The sequence below is a fragment of the Amblyomma mixtum genome, chromosome 2 (assembly GCF_055824585.1).
Source record: "Amblyomma mixtum isolate Tamu chromosome 2, ASM5582458v1, whole genome shotgun sequence".
In the NCBI taxonomy this organism is placed as follows: Eukaryota; Metazoa; Arthropoda; class Arachnida; order Ixodida; family Ixodidae; genus Amblyomma; species Amblyomma mixtum.
The window spans coordinates 32,827,477-32,848,555 of NC_143013.1; the positions used below are offsets into that span (position 1 = coordinate 32,827,477).

At 45.4% G+C, this 21,079-nt stretch overlaps 1 protein-coding gene across 2 annotated transcripts; it reads left to right on the forward strand.

The window, feature by feature from the left end:
• The first annotated feature begins 90 nt into the window (after positions 1-90).
• Positions 91-15,737, forward strand: MTF-1 (Metal response element-binding Transcription Factor-1). Of its 2 annotated transcripts, XM_089571040.1 has the most exons (8): positions 92-386; positions 4,401-4,621; positions 5,080-5,230; positions 6,922-7,053; positions 7,274-7,347; positions 8,153-8,259; positions 10,100-10,319; positions 11,631-15,737. In XM_089571040.1, exons 1-8 carry the CDS (start codon positions 184-186, stop codon positions 12,128-12,130), a joined length of 1,608 nt encoding a protein of 535 aa, XP_089427166.1. In that variant the 5' UTR covers positions 92-183; the 3' UTR covers positions 12,131-15,737. The 2 variants fall into 2 exon arrangements, with proteins under 2 accessions (XP_089427167.1, XP_089427166.1); XM_089571041.1 differs by lacking the exon at positions 6,922-7,053 and having other exon boundaries at positions 91-386.
• Positions 15,738-21,079: the final 5,342 nt, after the last annotated feature.

Consider the following 21,079-nt stretch of genomic DNA (forward strand, 5'->3'; position numbering starts at 1 on the left):
AGTTATATTTGCGCATATATTAGAGTTTGCAAATTACAGCTGCCGAAAGCGAAACTGAAACTAAATTTTGTTTGACAGAGGACGCGTCGATCGCGAAACTGGTGGCGTATTTTTAGCGTGAAGAAACCTTCATGTCCGCTGCTCGTACCCATCGGCGCTCACCTAGAGGATTTCTGCCGAAAAATGGAAGATGATACGTCGTCGTCGGGTCCGACAACGAGGACTGTTGGCTTTAATGAGTATCTGTACGACAGCCTGGATAATACGACGTTCGGTCAGCAGATTTTCTCGACTAAAGACGGCATCTTCGACGACTCAGCCGACGGTCAAAATGCCTCCGAAGATCTGGGTATCTTCATTGAAGACCACGAAAACGAGAACGCGGGGTGAGTCTCGAATCGGAGCGCTTGTCCTCAGTAGTGCGAACCAGAAGGACGCGAGACGCCCCTGGGCATCGGTGAACAGAGTGTTATTTTAGTGGTAACTTTCCTCTTCAAGTGGCAGCGCGATTTTACCCTAACATGGTTATCGCCGGTCCTTGCGGTGGTGTTTTCCTTGCCCGATCTCTGTCTGCGTTTCGTTTATCTTGTCAACTCCTCTCTAGGGTACACCACAAAGCTCACACATAATAAGTGGGGCCAGCGCATCGTTTGAGTTTGCTGATCGGGCCTTCGTGAAAGGTCCCGACATTTGTCAAGCGGTACGACAGTCGGCATTTTGCGCGCAAAATATATTCTTGTTAATCCTCATCAGATCTACTCACTGTGGAGGAACCATACCGTAATATATTCGTCCACTCCTCAACCTGATTGCTTGCACAAAATAAATGTGGCCTTTCTTTCGCGTTCTATATTTGCCGCTATGGAAAGAAAGCCGATACCGCTGTCCCAACTACGACACGACGTCATACACGGAGTGGAATAAGCATTCGTCCTTGAACTTGTTGAATTTCATTGAAGGCGCTCGCGTTTTAACTTGGTTCAGGTAACGCTATCAATGGCTTTGTACGATCAGCTGTCCCGGAGCCGAGTCACCCTGTCTGTGTGAAAAACGTCTTGGCGCTGCGCCTGGTTATGCAATATGCTTTCGCCGGTGCATTTTTACCCGCGTCGGAGGAAAGTGGAGAAAAATAGTTGCAACGGAGCGAACTTGGACGCAAAAGGGTTTGACAGAAGCCTCAGGACTCCAAATATGCGCCCCTGACTCATGTTTCACACTACTTATGTAACAATAAAGTACATATATTGGAAGGGGTACCTTGTTCAGTTTTTTTTTCCTTTTGGGCGTTTTATTTTTTAGGTATGTGCCCATGACTATCACTTCGGTAAATTGGATTTGCCAGCAGTTCTATAACATTATTCATGCTACTTGTGGCCATATTAGTGATCATAATATATTGGATCAAGGACCGTGAAGTCTTTACGTGGTTGTTACATAAACATGAATCTACCTAAAGGTGGCAAACTCTGGCCACTTTTGCAGAACGTGGAAAACAGCAGACTCTGGAGTAGGTTCTCGTTGCTTTCTTAAGTCTGTAATTAAAAATTTAAAAGGTTTTCCTGTGCTAGAGGCCTTGTCTGCGCTTGTAAAAATATGATAGTATTTACACTCACAGTGACGAAAGTTCACAGTTATGGCTACACATGGATTTCCACTAGGTCGCATAATTAGGAAGCCTTACAAGTGCCCAACAGATCCTGGATGAATGTATTCTGTGAATGTCAACTGGTTTTTAGCCATTCAGTTGAGGGCTTTCTTCCGCATTTCAAAACAAGCATTTTCAAAACAAACACTTTGGAGAATTTTGAGTTCACTTTTCCTGTGGCTGTCCTGATTACCAGCGCCCATCACGCTATGGGAAATCTCTTACCTCAAATTTAATGCAGTTAATTGGCGTGAGAGTCTACAAATATGTAACTGCACACTGTGCTTGCAGTAGGTTTGGTAAAATAGCCGCCGCGGTGGCTCAGTGGTTATGGCGCTCGGCTGCTGACCTGGAAGATGTGAGTGTACTGTAGAGGCCCGTGTACTGTGCAATGTCAGTGCACGTTAAAGAACTCCAGGTGGTCAAAATTTGTGGAGCCCTTTACTACGGCATCCCTCATAGCCTGAGTCACTTGGGACATTAAACCCCCATAAAACCGCACCTAAAATTTACTCCGTATGTTTTTATAATGGACTATAAATCCATGCTGTCATTCTAGTCGTAATTGAACTGAAAGAGAAGGCAGCAATTCTTTCACAATTTTAATTCACTTCCGCACTTATCTGCGATCAAGTGATGCTTGGGGTGAGTGTGCTAAGGGAGTACTTGGTCCATATTTAATGAATACTGGACAATCTGTCGCACCATTAGGAAAGGTCAGCGTGCACTGATCTAGAAACTGCCTGCTTTATTTTGTGTAGGAAAAGTTCTTGAGAATGCTATTGATGCTGCTTGCTATTGGTATGCTGCTTGTGTTTTTAACATAAAGCTGCCCATGCCAAAAAACTTTCTTCTTAGGCCAGAATTCAATGTCATTTTATAAAAGCTTCCTTCAGGTCATCTGGCTTGATTCTAGGCTCTTATGTGAAGCATGTATCTATGTATCTACCTCTAACATGACTGGAGGGAGAGCGGAACTTTTCTCTTCACCGCTGCAGAGTCCTTTTCTTTTATTCACATACCCTCAAGGCTCTTAACGGGCATTACATAGGGGCATTACATTAGAGAACTATAATACACAACACAGTCAGTCATCAAACAAGAGAACATACGAAAAACATGCACAGATAATTAACAACAAAACTGGATAAAAGGTAGGTTTAGAACACACACTCAAAGAAGCAGACACTAATACTAGAGGCAAAAAACAGAATACATTTCTGGGAATAATCTACCGAAAGTCTGCACACAGTATGCATGTCAGTTTGCTGACAAAAGTGCCGTAATTGTTCTTATTCTAATGGTGAATGGCAACGAGCAGTGGCGAATGACGCATAAGTTGGGTATGAACAATCTTGGGTTGCACCTAAAAGGGGTGGTCTAATTGGGGAAGGATGAGATAGGCTGTTTTGATATGAGTCTGTGCATGGCGAAGGATTCTGATAGTTTGTGAGAGTGGACAGCAGTGTAACTAGTAAGCATGGTAAAGGGATGCTACTGAGCTTTCACTGCATCGTCTAGCGGCAAACCTGGAGACTGTTGAAAAGTGGTATAGCACGTGGCTATGTGCTCATACTATCGCGTTTCATTCGATGCTCAAATTAGATTAGCTTTGAAGTTGTAACACTTGCAAGACCTTGTTTGCGTATATTAAACTGGTTTTGGTGCTGTTTATTTAGCATCTCATCGTATGAATTAACAAAGGCACCTGTAAATTCCATATTAAACCTGAGAGATATTTTCTTGGTTACACAAAATGAAAGCCTTGCTGAAGCTCAGCACAATAGTACTTGACCTTTTCTCAGTACAGTCTTCCTTTAAGTACTGTTATTTCGTGTCATTTGTGCTCAGTGTATTTTATTTTTGCTAAAACTGCAAAGTGCAGGTTACGGAAAATGTCGGACACGGTCTTGAGGTCATGTTGAAAACTTTTACAAGATACCCAAATGCATGAGTCAGGCTGTGGCCAAAGAGATGTTGAGCTTGGGCCCCAAGAAGGGAGATGCTTAGCAGTTAAACATCTCCGATAAAATTTTCCTTTTAGCAGTCGTTAATGCACTGCAGCTGTGGTGCCTCTAAGCGCAGTGTCTAACATTAAACTCAGATAATGCATTTATTTTAAGTCGCACAGAACAGTGATCTGTTTTAGCTGTTCAGTAATTAGTCTTGGCGCAGTGGAGCAAACAGGGGCAGGCCTGAGAGTGTTTAGTTTTTTTGAAATAAAAGAGTGTTCATATTGTTATCATTCTATTATGCTGGGCTTGTAGATTTGTGTCAGCCAGCTATGTCACTGACCACTTGGCATCCCCGTTGATAGCAATGAGCATCTTAGTTGGCCCTAGCTGATTAGCAGAACTATTGCCTAAGTTTGCCTTTAAGTTAACCAAGAAGCTTCCATTTTTCTTTTTCACCAATGTAGGGCTGTTGGAAAACTCTCTATTACTCGTGGAAACATCCACTAGTTATTTTTAGCATTGCAGCTGCCGTTGCCCGTTAATTAAAAAATCAAATATAGTTTTCTTGACTGGAGTAATTGTAATGAGGTTGCGGTGCAGAAATGTTTAGTTCTACATATTTTTGTCTTTTCCCAGCCTTATGCATTCAGACCATTTAAATTTAGGAAAGGAGGCCTTGGTCCTCTGTTCAAAGAGGGCACCTCCTTGTGTGCCTTTATTTTTTAATGGTGCTGGGGTGCACGTTGTTGCCACTCATTTTTGCACACCGTCAACTCTGTGTGCACTTGGCTTTGTTCCAGGTACATCCAGCACACCATATCAGCCGATCAGATCTGCATGCAAATCAACCCGGGCAACAGCCCGATGCCAAAGAACCCAACCCATGCCACGCTGACAATTCAGAGTCTGAACCAGGAGACCCGAAGGCGCGAGATAAAACGTTTTCGGTGCAACTACGAGGGCTGCAAACGCACCTACAGCACGGCAGGCAACCTTAAAACGCATCAAAAAACACACACGGGTATGTAGCCCTTGTTTGCAACCCACAGTGCGGTCTAAATAGGCTTGTCATTGGTGGCAGGCTTGCGTCACTCATTGCAAATTGTATTCATCATTTTTGGGCAGGTTTTGTCACATGACAGGTTTCCTGCCGTTATGTTGATGTTGTAGCAAACATTAGACCCCCATCATGTTCATCATTGCGTATATCACAGTATCATCTGCCCTCATATTGATGCTGTAACAAGCAATCGGCGATACATTTTTTGAAACATGGACTCCCTCACGGTTTCACAGTCAATGGAGTTGTAGTACTAAGATTCCATATAGGGACAGAACCTGAAATCTGAATTCTTGTGCTCTAAAACTTTTGCCATTTCTGCTTTCAGGATGCTGTGAAATGCTTGGGGCTGCTTTGTACTCCTGAGTGTGAACTTGAAGGCTTGCATGTTGCCCCTCCCTCGTTCCTTTCTGTGGCAGGTGAATACACGTTTGTGTGCACGCAAGAGGGCTGCGGCAAGGCCTTCCTCACATCGTACAGCCTCAAGATACACTTCCGGGTACACACAAATGAGCGGCCCTACGAGTGCCACGTCACGGGCTGCGAGAAGACCTTCAACACCCTTTACAGGTGAGGGGTGTGGCCTTCTTCTCGCCTTGCTTGTGTACTGGCTATCTTACTGCACTGGCCTTGTAAAAGTGGTGGTGAAGTCTGTGTTCCTAGTGTCTAAATGTTGGGCATAAAGGGGCTTCAAGCCCAAATGTTATCGATACTAACGTAGCAGGTTTTATTGAACGGAAAGCAGAGCTTTGTGAAGAGCGAGAATGGCTCCGACATCGGGTATTCTTGGTGTCTTGCCGTGCATTTTTCTGAACTGCAAGTTAGTTGGCTGAGCCCTGTATACATAGCTTGTAAGAGATAACAACACCAGAAGCATGATAAGACCAGGTTCGTTGTAGTTAATTTTTTATTGTGCAGTGCACGAAAAATGAGAATGACAAAAAAGCACAGGAGCTCTTACTAGTGTTGTCACCTGTATGTAGCCCACCCATGGCCGTATGTTGTCATACTTTTAATTGCAATGTGACAACTGTGGCATTTAAAGTCACTTTTGTGTATTTGTTGCCAGCTAAAAAAAAAAAAAACAGCTCTGCATGCTGAACAGATGGGAAGGGACCAATCAACTGCACTAGAAAAAATTAATTGTTTAGGAATTTTGATGTGTAGAGTTTAGTGTCTCAAAGCGACACATGGGCTATGAGGGATGCCTTAGTGGACGGCTGCGGATTAATTTCGACCACTTGGGGCCCTTAACAAGCCCCGACATTGCACCGCACATGGGTATTTCTGTATTTCGCTTCCATAAGGCACAGGCACCGTGGCTGGGGTCAAACCTGCGACCTTGGTATCAGTAGCAGAATGCCAAAGCCACTGATCTGCTGTGAATTTATAGTGCCTCTGTTCTGAAACTAAGACAAGGCTGACCTTAGTATAGATTGTAGTGTACCTGTTTTTAGGAAACCTGCTTTTGCTTTTGCTGCAGCCGTACATGCTTAATCATTAGAAATTGGTAAATGTAATTAACCTGTCCAGTTTTGTGGTAGCACCACAGCATTTGTGTTGCTTTCTTTACATATCACCACATGTGTAAACCTGTCTTTCTAAAGAAATAAAACTACATTCTGCGAATTGTAGCAGTTTATATAATGTTATGATGTGAGGTAAGCTAAGCTTGTGGCACGTCTTTTGTCCTGCCTGTATAGAGGTAATGATAAGAAATGATTGGTGCACTATTTCATGTGTGACAATGTGTGCAGTTTCCCCTTGCTGCTACATCTCTGCTCCTTGTGTTTGCACCTGAAAGCTGTGAGCATCAGTTGCACTTAGTTTTGAGGGCAGGCAAATGTAATTCAGATTGGAGGGCCACTTTGAAGTGGCATAGAGCTGAGAAAACTGGTGTGCTTTTGAAGGAAATTGGTGAGATGTCTAGTTGGTGAGCTAGTGCAGAACTTGTGGTACCCTAATTTTTTTGCATGGCTTTGTGGGATAACCATTGGTGTCCTTTTGGTAAAGAAGAAAATTAAATGCAGCTCATCAGAAGTTAGTGCATTATTAATATAATTAGTATCGAGGTGTGACGTGTGGAACTCGGGCAGGTGTTGAATATAGCCGTGGTAATTTGATTTAAGGAGATTTACTTCTTTTACCCACCATATGCAAAGGGTCGGACACATAAGTCGTGAACTTTCCTGATTTGGATGTGGGCCCCGTGGAAGGTGCGATGACATTACTTGCGATTTATGTAATCATGGATGATGCAGGCTGAAGGCTCACCAGCGGATCCACACCGGAGAGACGTTCAACTGTGGCCAGGACGGTTGCGTGAAGATCTTTACCACCCTGAGTGACCTCAAGAAGCATACACGCACTCATACCGGTGAAAAGCCCTACAGGTTCGCTTCTGGCTGTGCGCATTGATTGGGCGAGGCCATGCTTAGCTTGCAATTTGACCTTATGCTAGTTGCCATTGATTAGCGGTAAAGAATAATCGATAGTCATCCTCAGTGATTTTTCAGTTCAGTCTTGTGGAGGTGCACCACTACTTGTTCTATTCTTTAAATGCGACTCAGTGCTTTCCAAGTTTATTTGCATAGTTGTTTTTTTTCTTTTCAGGTGCGACACAGACGGGTGTGGGAAGTCATTTGCTGCTAGTCATCACCTGAAAACCCACATTAGAACTCACACAGGTAAACTTGGTAGCCACAAGTGTTTCGAGCTATTATCTTTCCACACATACCTTTCTGAAACAGTGTACTTTGCAAGCTTCGATGAAAAAACAAAAATGGTGAAAGTAAATTTTAGTGTTGCTAGAGGCTGCTTGCTTCCTTGCGCCTGTGACTGGAATATCTGCCACCATGTATTTGCATGCATACCTCACTCAGAGACCATGCTTTTATTTTGTTAATAATCACAGGTATTACATGGTCTTTTATTCGGGGCATTCATTATTGATGCTTGTTTGATTTGTGCTGCAAGAAAAAAAAATTTCTGCTGCTATCTGTAGGTCTAGCTGCAGAAAGACCGATTGAGCATGTGATTTGGATAATTGTTGGCACTTACTGGAATGGATGGATCTGTACAGCCTTGATGCTGCAAGGTTCCTGCGTGCTCACTTTTATCTGTGCATGGTAGATGGCAGTATAGTTCTCATTGCGTGTCTGAGCCCGCATTTCTGAAACCAAGTAGTGCTTGGATGGCAGCATTTTTTTCGTTTGCACCACAGATTTTGGCCTAACACATCCGTTAACAAGGTTGGCTATAAATTGCAGTCTGTGTGGCTTTGGTATAAATGAGCTAGTTATGTGCACATGAGAGAAAAAAAAATGGTTTGAAACCAGGCAGTGACACAGAGTCCTCTTACTTTTTTTTTGTGATGAATATAATTACGAGTATGTGCACTTTTTTAGGTATACATTTGTAATATACTACGGTGGCAGACTAAAAGAGGAATGAGTATGGAGAACTGATTTGATGCTTGCATGGCCTCTGTAGGAGAGAAGCCCTACCTCTGCACACAGGATGGCTGCCAGAAGACATTCACAACACAGTACAGTCTCAAGACCCATGTCGCGAGGCATGACCGGCCGCATGGTGAAGAGGTTAGCTACATTCTCTCCTGTAGCTGTACTGTAAAAATGGGGACCACTCACAGGGTGAATGGTTACCGTGGGAGGAGGAGAGTATGACGTGAGCAGGGAAATGCATGACCAGAGTGTGGTTATTATTAATGAAGGGGGGTATTGGGAGAGCGTAAGAAGATGCATCCAGTGGGCGTTTGCCACAGAGACATTCTGACTGTAGTTGCCCTGCAAGGAGGAATAGGGAGGGCATGGCGAGAGCATAGGAAGGCATAGCAGGAGGGTGCTTACCACTGGAACAGTCCTGGAGGTGGTTACAGTGGGAGGTGGTGGATTTGGTGAGAGCAGAGGAATCTGCATTTGGAGGATGGTTACCCTGGAAGAAAGAGGATGCGGCAAGAGCATAAGAAGGCGCAGCCAGTGGGTGGTTGCCATGGGAACAAACCAGAGGTAGTTTAACCTTGGAGGAGGAAGAGAGCATGGCGAGAGCATTGGAAGGTGTAACCGGAGGGTGGTTACCACGGGAACCATCCCGAAGGTGGTCACCATGAAAGGAGGAGAGTGTGGATAGAGTGGAGGCATCTTCTACTGGAGGAGGGCTACCCTGGAGGGAGGAGGGTATGATAGCTTAAGAGGGCCCAGCTGGTGGGTGGTTGTCATGGGAACCGCCCAGAGTGTAGTTACCCTGAAAGGAGTGGGCTGTGACAAGAGCGTAGGAAGGCGCAACCGGAAGGTGGTTACTGCGGAAGGAGTAGGATATGGCAGGAGTGGAGGAATCTCTAGCCGAAGGATGGCTATTGTGGAAGGAGGAAGGTATGGCATGAGCAGAGGAATGCGTTACCAGAGGGTCATAACCACGGGAACCATCCGGAGGTTTCTTATCGTGCCGGCACCTTTCAGTAGTAGTGTAACCACTCTCCCATGTGCTCTTGGACGAAAGGTAGGCCTTAGCGGATTTTTTAAACTGTGTACAGGAGCCGGTTTTGAGAATATTGGAACACTTGCTTAGTGATGAGTTGAGCCAAGGCCACTGGCAGAAATGGGCTACTTCAGCTAGTGGGGCAGAACAATAAGTTACATTTTAAAGGAACACTGAGGACAAATTGAAGTCGGCTTGCATCAATAGAATACTATGTTGTAATGGCAAAAGGCTAATTTCACTGCCAGCAGAGCCTCATGGGTTACAGAAGGCCAAAAAATGAGATGGCGTCTCCACCACAGGCCGTTTTCACAAACGTGCTGCACTGTCGTTTGGGGCAGTTTTTTGTGTCCAGATCCCTCGGGCTAGGTTGTGCCACTATTCGTATTTACTTCCAAATGGTGATCACGGAGTCCCTTTTGGTCTTACCCGCTGCGGTGGCTGAGTGGTTACGGCGCTCTGCTGCTGGCCCGAAAGACGCAGGTTCGATCCCGGCCGCGGCGGCTGAATTTTTTTGGAGGAGAAATTCTAGAGGCCCATGTACTGTGCGATGTCAGTGCACATAAAAGAACCCCAGGTGGTCGAAATTTCCGGAGCCCTCCACTACGGCATCTCTCATAGCCTTAGTCACTTTGGGACGTTAAACCCCATAAACCGAACCAACCTTTTGGTCTTGACATCAAGATGCGAAGTTCTGATGCAGATCTTAGTGTAGAAGCCGAATGCCACTGGTAAAAGCAGTTCTTGCCCGAACTTAGTCACCCTTGTCCTACAAGGGTGACTAAGTTTGTGACAACTTTTCAGCTGTTGTGACTGAAGAGCAGTGCCTCATAGTGCATCATGTGTCGAGTGCCTTGATTTCGGTGCTGTGCCCTCATTGGCTGCCAAGTGCAGCTGCGCATTTCCCGCGCTCCGACTGAGCCCTGTCGTTGGCTGCCGCAGGGCCAGGTGGTGACGTTCCACCTGGACGGCCTTGATGTGGACCCGGACGAGCCGCTTGAGGCGGCCCTGGACTGCGAGGCTGACGATGGCGCTGCCCACCTGCTACTCAACACCATGGTGGGTGCAGCGGCGGCAGAGCCTGCGGCAGCTCCGCAGGGCACCACCTTAGTCAGTGTGCCCATCCAGGCGCTGGACGTCAACAATGCTGCTGCCCTCCGAGGTACTCTCCCTGACCATTTCTCGCGTGCAGGCTGAGAACACTGTTGAAGGCCACTTGTTTGGTGTGCCATGTGCATGTGCATCCACATGTGCAGGATGCTATGATGTTTAAATCCCAGATGATGTCATCGTGGTATCAAAGAAAAATAACAATTTCTTCCGAAGGTGCAAGGAATTGAACCCAGGAATTTTAGGTTGCGAGGCCAGCACGCTACCCACGCGTCACAAAACCGCCAGTGCATATTCTATGTCAACCCTACAGTCGGATACAACTTAAGAAGGCCGCAGCTTTTCCCCGTCAAAGAACTCCCCTCTAAGCCAATGGCGTCGGCCGATTCTCATGACCCTGCTAGGGTGACAATGCAGGGAGCGGTGCCACAAGGAGAGAGGGGTCTCTCCCCGACTATGGACAAAGGGGACTATCCTCTTTCATCTGCCACTCCCTGCATTGTCACCCTAGCAGGACAATGAGAATCGGCCGACGCCATTGGCTTAGAGGGGGTCCTTTGACGGGAAAAGGCCGCTGCCTTCTTAAGTTGTATCCGACTATAGTATATGTGTTGCCTTACGACTGTATGCTAATGGGTAGGTCTTCATTAGAAAGGAAAAGAGAAGAAAAAATAAACAAATACAAATGCTTTTGGATTCGAACCACATAAGTAGTCTTAAGTGACCTCCGTAATTTTTGTTTGGTCAAGTTTTTTATATCCCTTGCAGTTTGGATTAACAAGGCCCGAAAAATCGAGCAGTCAGTCGTGGCACATCCGAAATATGAGGTGCTCTTATACGTTGGCTCTATGGGCCATGTCGCAGTGCCGCGAAAAAGTCCGAAAAATCAGGGGTCCGAATTTTTAGTCGTAGACTGTAGTTCTGCTCTAGTGAGTCTGCAGTGTCCTTCTGCAAAGAAAGGCTTAATATGCTATTATTGTACCATCAGGCATTGAGCTTCGCTCCCATGTGTTTCCCCATGTCAGATTAATACTGCTAATCATCATGAGGTTAACAACTGTTCGCAAGCAAAAGCGGGAATGTGATCAGACTTGACCAGAGGTGCTAGGGAACTGTGTACAAAAAAAGCATTCCATTTGCTGCAGTTTAAAGTTCCTGCCATCAAGACTAAAACAGTAAAAAGGTTAAGAGGCTTTGGCATTGTTGAGGAACTTTGCCGGTTCAACAAAAAATGTTCCAAGGCCACTTCATCAGTCCTGAAACCAGGAACCTAGAGTGAACGACACTGACAGTGTGCTTGCCACTTTGCCAAATATAGTCCAGCCGCGGTCCTCTAAAATGATTTTTTTTCTTCTGTGTGCAGCCTATGCTATGATACCGCTAGATATAGTGAGCGGAGGAACCGGACAGGGCGATGCATCAGCCAAGGTTGCGCAAGTGCTGCTGCCTCGGACGCTCACTGTTGACGTGGCAACTCAGGTCACTGAACAGCAGCCGACGGCTGGAGTAGTAGCCAGCCTGGACATAGCTGGTGCAGTGCCCACAGTGGTGCCGACAGCCCTGACGACAGCAGTGCCGACAGTGATGCCAACAACGGTGCCGACAGCAGTGCCAACAACCATGTCTGTTGACACCGTGGACATCTTGGGTATCTCGACATCGCAGGCAGACATATGCAGCTGTCCAGACAAGCAGGTGTGCGAGAAGGGAAGCTGCAGGAATTGTTCCGATCAACTGGACGAGGTCTGTGCTTCATCGGACGGTCTCGCCAATGTGCAGGACGGAAACGGCGCAGTGGGTGTGTTTGCCGCCCCTGTGGGCAGTTTGACAGAACGCGCTGGCCACCGGGCCTGCTGCTTATAACGTTGGCTTTTGCACCTGTTGCTTTGGGCTCCCAGGATCAGAGAGCTAAAGTATTCTGAACTGGGATCCATATTTGTTGGCCTTCACCTTGCCTTGCAGGGTAAATTGTACAGCATTATTTCTGCCTGATAGCGCCAAGCTGCTGTATCGCTCAGCGGTGATAGTTTCAAAGTAGAGTAAGTGTGAGTGGGACTTTTGTGCCTGTTGACAGCATTGTTTGCTCCGTTTCTAGTGATTGCGTACCGCTTCGATTTTTTTCGCCCTTGATTTAAGATGTCAAATAGAGTGTGCAGTGTGCAGCTGCCTTATTTGTTAGTGATGGAATGGCTGATGCGAGTCTCTGATTTCTTCCTAGTGACTGCATGATTTAATTGATGTAATTGCCTGCAAACAGAAATGCAGAGAGGAACTACAAAGAGAATAGTTAGGCGGCTATTAAAGATTATGAAGCATGGATCAGGTAGGAGTTGAGCTGCAAGCTTATTACTCCCTGTGAAGCGAATGACAGCTTTCAACTGCCTTTCACCCCCCTGCTTTGTACAGCAGTTGTGCTTGGAAGCGGTTGGAAGGGCCTACTCAGAGGAAACCGATTGTATGAGCAAGTGCGGCTGAAAGCAAACTTTGTCTTGTGCTCAAATAGGCTTTTGTTATTCTCTTAGATTGACAGCGTTCGTCATTGGTTCTAAACCTGTTGTCATGAAGTGGTATTGTAGGTGCGAAGGACTCAGAGTGATTTTGGACACCGTGGTTTGTTGTGTAGCGAGATAAATTATCGCCCAGCTTTGCCGCAGTGTTTTGGTACTCTGATATTAGCTGCATGAAGCTTTGGGTAATAGCAGTTACGATAATAGTGCGCTGTGGACATCTGATTGTTTACTACGCCATCAATTTAGACAAATTTTCTAATTGCCCCGGGCACTTACCGTTGATTTAGAATCAATTGGAAGACGTTTGTCCGCTTATCCTGGCACATTTTTGTGCCAGGCTATTTAGGTGCTGTGTCTTACTTTTCAGTCTTTAGTACTTCGTAGCACTGTTGGGTATTGCGAGATGATGACTGTCATTTACAATTGTCGTATTGTTGGGCAAATGAAAGCTACAAACCTGTTGTTTCTTGTGTCCCAGATTTAACATGGTGTGCTTTTTTATTGTGGTTTCTTTATGGAATAACTGCCATCCCCAGGGCAAGAGTACTTTGAGACAGCTGTGAGGTATTGTGTGATTCACTACTGCCCCTGAGGCTCACACAGCCTTACCTGTGCCCAAGCTCCCTCTCTTTTTTTGTTACTGTAGTTATTCATTAGCGCTGGAGGGGTAACAGTTTGAGGCTGTTTTTGTAAAATGAATTGATACAGCTCTCGCAGACACCTTTGGACCTAAATCAGTTACCAGTGCCTGTTTGTAGTAGCACAAAATAGAGAGAGGCAGGAGATAATGCAGGAAGAAAAAAGAAGAAAACTGTTTCACTGCCAAAGAGCTAGCTGTTAGCTATATACACTCAGTAATGTTTTACATGGAGTAGGTATTTCAGAACAGTCGCCATCCTCGTTTTAGGTTAATTTTGTTTCAATAACACTATGCAAACGTAGTAGTAGTGGAAAAAAAAAGTAAAATAAAGATACAATGTTACCAGAAGGAAAAAATTAGGTGTGGTTCAGCTGCTCTTGAACCTGGTTAGAGAGCGAAAGCTAAGGCGTATCGGGTAACTATACAAGGCTTGGTGTCTGTAACATTGAGTGCATTCTGGACACTGGATAGGCAGCGCGCCCACCCTGGCAGATGGCAGTTAATGGTTGATCGCGAGAGTTTGCTCACCCAATGAATGCAGCGGCCTATTACGGCAGTGCCGTGTGTGTCAGAAATGGCACACGTTGTCAGTGCTAAGGCATGCAGCGCACATCTCTCACCACCCCACGTAACTTCAAAGCAGTGTCCACTGACCCAGGAAGCCGATTATGCGCACTTCCTTTCCTTAAAATCATCCGAGCCTAAAACGTCAACGTCAGTGCCAATGAACACAAATGGCCTATGGCTTTAGTGCAGCGTTTTTGCCACAGTGTTGTCAATGAATGCAATGCATGCAGCGCACATCTGTCACTACCGCCACATAGCTTAAGGCACAACTGAGGTGTCCACTGTCCCAGGGGGCCAGTTATGCGCCTCTCCTTTGCTTTCAAAGCTCCCGCTCTGCTCTTCTTCGCGACTAAGGTGTCCACTGTCCCAGGGTCAGTTATGCACCTTTCCATTCCTTTGCTTTATCTGAAGGTCAAGTGAAGGTGAGATCTCCAGCCACGGTGACCTTGGCCCTACCTAGATGACCTTGGCTTTACCTAGCATAGTGAAGCTTTTGCTTCGAAATTGCATGAGAATGACTATCATTGTTAAATGACAGTGCATCTTTAGTGCAAGTGGGTTGGGAGAGTAATATCCTTGAGCAGAGATACGCAACAAATAGCCGAGCTGGGTCCCTGAGTGATGTACAGCAGCAGCGTGTTGCCAAGACGCTTTGTGATAGTGGCTATGACCCTCATTGGGCGGTTGGCTTTTCAGGCTCTCAATGAGCTGAATTGTGGGCCACTAAATGCATGTGCTGGAAGCTCCTCTTCTCTCCTTTTTTTTTTTTCTCATGCTGGTATTGTTTACCGAATGGCAGTGAAAAATGAGAGGGAAAAGCAGCATTATTTACTTTACCAAATGATATATAAGTTTTAAGAGATTTTATATATATTTTTTCTTTCTCTGTGTAGTTTAGGTATGTTTTAATTATCTGCGCTGGGGAATACTGTGAAGAAGCAATGTCCAAAAGTCACTTGGAAGAGCGCTGGACTGTGAGGTGGTGGCCTGGGGTGTTAAAAAGCACACGAACCGCGTGTGCAAACACGCCTTTGGTGCAACATTGTGCGCTACATTCTTGCATGTAAAGAGGATGATCGTGATAAGCTCATGCTACTTCGAATCGTAAAAGACGACTGAAGCGGCCTGTTATGGCCTCGCCCAAGTGGACGTCTCTTATCACCTGCTGGGTGGCCCAAAGGCATTAACGAACGAATGTTCCTAAATCTCATTCATCTGTGCAGGGATAGGCATTTCATTTGAGTGGTAGCAAGCAGCAGCTGCTGCTACCTACACGCATGGCCTTGTCTGTCTCTCGGGGGTGCTGCGTTGCTGTGCTTTGTCAAAAACAGTTGAAAACCCATTGTTTACAGCTATTGCTGAACGTCCAAATCTTATTGTGCTTATTCATTGCACTTGTTTATGTGGCACAAAAATTGAAACCTTGATCAGTTTTCGATGCGGCTGTCTTGAAAGTTTTGTCTGGTACCAAAAGCAGAAACGGTATTCCTGTGCACTGCGGTATGTCTGCAGATGTTTTGCTTGATTCCCTCAACAGGAACCATGCACGTACGGCGATTCTTGGAAGCATGCATTGCCATGCTTAAAAAACTGCTTATGCAATATGTACATAGAAGACGCGCCATGCAAGAGTGCAGCACCTTATTCACAGATTGCCTTTTTGATGTTGGCATGTTGTTAACATTGTTTCACGCCACTGAGCAAATTGCAGTATACTAAACCTACAGATGGTAAAATAAAGCTGGAAACTATACAGGTTTTAAAAGCTGGCTGTGTCTTGGGGGTGGTAAAATGGTGCTGAGAGGAGGCACACAGGTTTTCTTATCCATGAACAGGATGGAGGAAGCACCTCTTGGCATGACATTTCTTGGACAATCATGCAGACCAAGGAATGATGAAGACTTAGGAGCAATGTGGTCTCCAAGCACTCTCAAGTACACTGGTGATATGTTCAGAGATTGTGTTGGAAATTCTGGTCACCTCGCAACGCCGTAAAAAATAATTGTGGGTGAGGGAGTAAACAGCTTTGAGTCTTCCGTGCTCATCTAAAGAGAGAGAGAGAAAAAAAAAAAGATCAGTGTATTGCTCATGCAGTGGAAAGTTTTGCCAACTATGGTGTGAGTGCATCTCCTACTGTCCAACATAGCCAGCTCTTTCTCAAATTTGCTATTAACATTCAGAGTTGCCGGTTTGTCAGTATTGTTGTAGGCTATTTCTTGGTTACAGCAATTGCTGCGTTATAGCCGAAGGTGACCTTGGCTGCAATTGTCGTGTGCCAATGAAGTTTAGTAGAATAGCAAGTGGGGCTAGATGGGTTACATTCATTTTAAAAGAAATATACAGCTCAAACAGGCGATGGACGAAGAATGGGCTTGCCTGCCATAGAGCAAACTGTGGACAACATAAATAGCGTTTAGTCTGCCACCGATGTATGCTAGCATTGTTGTGTCCAGTGTACTTGTGCATCCACATTTGGTGCTCGCGATGTAATCACTGCCATGTGCCTGCTTTTTTCTGCAACCCATACAGCCTTGAACACACACACCAAGCGCCTCCGGTGTGGCCAAATATGGTTACACTAACCGGATATGTCAGCCTCGTCAACACGCATAGGCTTCAGTGCCTACAAAACGGGTCTTGAAGAAATAATGTAGAGAACAGTGAGGGACCTATTTTGAACACTCGGCACCGTTGTCGTGCTGCTGAAGTTGATATGGGCTGTGGTAAAAGTAGGTGTGCAGTGGCACTTCTGTTGCGACTACCTGTTTTGGTTGGGTTTCTCTGCACGACAGCAATGTCTTGGGGTGGAGAATGGATATGCCAGAACAAAAGCTTGATCAGTACTTTGGTCACAGTCACCTTTTGGCCAATGGAAATCGTCTCGCGCTTTCGTTTTTCATCGCTGTCACTCATGCTGGCTCTGTGAAACCAGCGGGACGTCGATACCTGAGTCAAGTGCACCATATGCATTGCCAGTCACACCATGCGACCGTGCCTCGAAAACTAACTAAACTGCACATGGCACCTGAGAAACACAGAGCGCTCACAACAGACCACATGCTCTTGTAGTGCAACAGTGCAAGGCACGAGGCCACAGAAAGAGAAGGGACGGGACACAGTGCTGTGTCTAGTCCCTTCTTTCTGTGGCCTCGTGCCTTGCACTACAAATCATGTCTGACCAACGTGGGTCAGTTCATATTGTAGAGACCACATGCAACTCTAGTGACTGTGGCAACTCTGTCAAGTCAAGACTGCATTGCGATGTGCGACATCGTTTAGCGGGCTGTGTATTCTAGTTTCAGAGAAGATGGGCGCGCCGAAGCCAACAAATTGTCCAGAGGTATCCTCTATGCAGGATCTGCATGAGGCAGGAAAATATTTTTTGCGTGTTTTGTGCGCTGCTCAAAAGAGCTAGTCATGCACAGTAGTTTGCTTGCAGTATCGAACGGTCACAGATCTGTTGCAGATTGAGGTGTTCAGCGTGAAATGGCCAGTGAAATTTTACTCCTTAAATATGAGATTATCAAACGCAAGCTGGGAGTGTGAAACACCATGGTTAAAAGGTTGGTCCAAGGTCTTGTAAGGTCATGGTAACCAGTCTCTTAAAAATAGGCGTCAACACAGTGTTGCGTGGGACTGCACCCATTGACATGCATTGTCAGCAGCCACCGCGGTGGCTCAGTGGTTATGGTACTCGGCTGCTGACCCAAAAGACACGGGTTCGATCCCGGCCGCGGCGGTCGAATTTCGATGGAGGCGAAATTCTAGAGGCCTGTGTACTGTGCGATGTCAGTGCACGTTAAAGAACCCCAGGGGGTCAAAATTTCCGGAGCCCTTCACTACGGCGTCTCTCATAGCCCGAGTCGCTTTGTGACGTTAAGCCCCATAAACCAAACCATCAAAGGAAGGACATATCAAACTCACCTTTCACCAAGCTCACACCGTGCTTTTTTTTGCAGCAGCTGAACTGGTGTTCTACATTTCGAGGCGATTTTCGAAAGCAAAACAAGAGACATTGACAAATAGATGTCATATATTAGCTTGTCTGGGCGAACATAAACCAGTATGCAGACAATTTTTTTAAGATTCGTTAATAAGCATGCTTTTATGACATTTTTCTCAAGTCTAGTACACAAGCTGTTGAACAAGTTTTAACGTGGGTGCAAATAAATCCTTGGGGCATTTTGTTGACATTACATAGCTGCACATCGTTAGCATTGAGAAAGTCATTTATCGCTTCAGCAACCTTGCAAAGAGCTTAGCCAGTTCGAAGACAGCCTGAATAACGAATGCGTCAGTTAGCGAATGGCTGCAAAGGTGCTCTGACTAGATTGTGTCCGCAAAAATACAACCTTTCAACTGCTGCAACACACTACAAATAAACAAGACAGTTTGCAATAGCACATGCATGTTGGCACTCTCCATACATACTACAAATGAACAACTGCTTTATGCTGTCGCAATGCAGAGGTGTCGCTAGGTAGTAGAGGCTAAAGCAGAAAATAACTGCAGTAAAACCTTATTATGATGAAGTCGAAGGTGTGGAGATTCGCTTATTGCAACTTTTAAGTTACTTGCCTACTGGTAGGCACCAAGCTTTCAGTGGGAGCAGCAGTGTTTTCATTATGACCATTGTTATTTTTGCCTTACCTCACTTCACTATAATAAGGCTTTACTATGCTGGCAATATATCTGCACTTGAGCAGCACAACCACATTAATACACTATGCTTCTAGGAAACTCGACAACATACAGAATCTCTATCGGATGGAATGCCTGCAAGCTACAATGAACAACAGAGCAAAACTGTATATGTGCACATGCTACAATGCGCACAGCTAAGCTACTTGGTCATCTCTCTAACATCTGGACCCTGCAGGCTAGCTCTCTGGCGAGAATCTGTTGCTCTTCTTTATGTCAGCTCTCTGACAGAGACGGAGTTCAGACATCGGGAACCGACACTTTCGCAGGCTTGACCTTCGCCCAGATCAACAAAGCGCATATGCATTAAATGCCTTCGAACACAACATAACACAACCACTCTTGCCGTAGTAATGCCGTCTTGGACGCTTGAATATTCTGGACAGTGTAGCTGTCAAGACATTTTTGAGCTTTGCACCAAATAAACAGTGTGGGTTGAGCCAGTCTGAAGAGGAAAGTTCTGTCTACATTACTAGCATGCAGCTGGCCTGTGTCTACTCACAGTTTTCCGTTGTGAATGTTATGTAGTACCACAGGCCAGATCCAGTATTTTTAAGTATGCTGTGTGCAGTATGTTGCAAATAGTTTTCAGCTCTACTACACACAGCTGTTGGCATAAAGTTGTGGAACACCAAATGTGTACAGAGTGACACACACAGCTCCGCGTCGCCAGACCTCAGAGTTACCCGATCATCTGAAGCCCCCCACCCTACTCCTTGATTCCTTGTTTCTTAGCTGCTCTGCAAAAAACTACAGCATTAATGTGAGTCTGCTGCCCCTAACACTTCTTGGTTTTGAAGGCTGTGTACATGACTGGCTTAAAAGCACACCAAGCACCTCGCAACTTGAAGAAACAGCATTCGGTGATGTCTGTGAGAATCTGAGACACTCGGCAAGGAGTGCAGGCATTGAAAACTGGCGTGCTCACTGCAGCTGATCTGGGACACATTGTTAACACATAATATATAATAGCCACCTGTGCTTGTTTGGCCACCATGAGCATGTTCAGCAGAGTGCTTTTTGCAATAGAAGCCACAGTGTCAGACATATCAGCTGACAGTGCAATCAACTGCTCATTTCACATTGGAGCCCATTGGGGTTTCGTGCCATGATTGCTGGGTGAATAGCTACTTATTTAACTTAAGAATGCAATTAAGCAGAATTTTCAATTAGTATTCTGTGAAGCACTGCAAGGGGCCAATCACTGCACAGTGGCAGCATACTGAAATACAATGTGGCCAGCACACACACACAACAGTTGTTATTGGATGCACATAAGGATGGGCATTAGAATGGAGCGAAGAATCCAGTTGACATTCTTGAAATGAACTAGCCCAGGTTCAGCCACATGAAAGAATCTCTTCAAGAGAGCATGGCAGGCATACTACTATTGGGCCAGAATGAAATGTGAACCTGACCTGTGAAAAGAACACACTTCGTCTTTCTTTGGTCATCTCCAATAGCAACTACTACTATTCAATTTTCTATATAAAGGGTCTCATGAAATGTACATTCATCAACTGGGGTCAGAGCAACATTTCACTGCACAGCTGAAAAATGTGCCAGATGTGTTCACATTTTAATTTGGCCCAATAGTAAAGAAATCATAAATTCTGGCTCGCAAGCCATGGCCTGAAACATTCATTTGCAGAAGCCAGCTTCACAAAGTGCTGTGAAAGGGTAGGTACAGTGGAACCCCGATTATAATGAGCTTTAGGATACCACATTGAAGTGGTAATGGCATCTATGGTAATTCCATACCTTAAAAACAACCTGCAAGTCAATGATATTCTTCAAGGTGCGTAAGAGCAGGTTAGTTCTAGACCAAGCACGAAAGATCTTTGAAACTCATCTTGTGCGCTGAGCTTGAGGAAGTGCAATATCAAATATTTGTTTGTTTGCTCAACCAGAGGCAGAAATAATGGCAGAGTAATTCAACCCTTATATTAACTCACCATCCCACTTTAACTGTCTTATTAGCGTCCATTTTTGATGCAGAGAAGTGCTTCTCCATAGTGCAGTTCTAACCACGGGGAGAGTAACTATGGAACCCCTGTATTCAACGTGCCTAAGTCACATTTTGTTTGGTTTTATGGTTTCCGGCTGTGGCAACCATAAAACCTGGCATCTCTGCTATGGCAATCACATTTCAATGGAGGTGAAATGCTAGAGGCCCGTGCACTCTCAGATGTCAGAGCAAGTTGCAGAATCCCAGGTGGTCGAAATCTGCAGCCCTCCATTACGGCGTCCCTCATGTCCAGAGTTACTTTGGGATGTTAGACCTCATAAAACCAAACAAATTGTGGAAAATTTTATTACCTAGTACATTGAACATAGGGGTCCCATCGTTACTCCCCCATGGTTAGAACTGCACTGTGGAGAAGTACTTCTCTG

Excerpts from the sequence above, each read along its gene's own strand:
- MTF-1 (XM_089571040.1), top strand. The coding sequence starts at position 184 with ATGGAAGATGATACGTCGTCGTCGGGTCCGACAACGAGGACTGTTGGC. Across the intron at positions 7,054-7,273 it reads ACCGGTGAAAAGCCCTACAG|GTGCGACACAGACGGGTGTG; the intron begins GTTCGCTTCTGG and ends TTTTCTTTTCAG. Across the intron at positions 7,348-8,152 it reads CCACATTAGAACTCACACAG|GAGAGAAGCCCTACCTCTGC; the intron begins GTAAACTTGGTA and ends TGGCCTCTGTAG.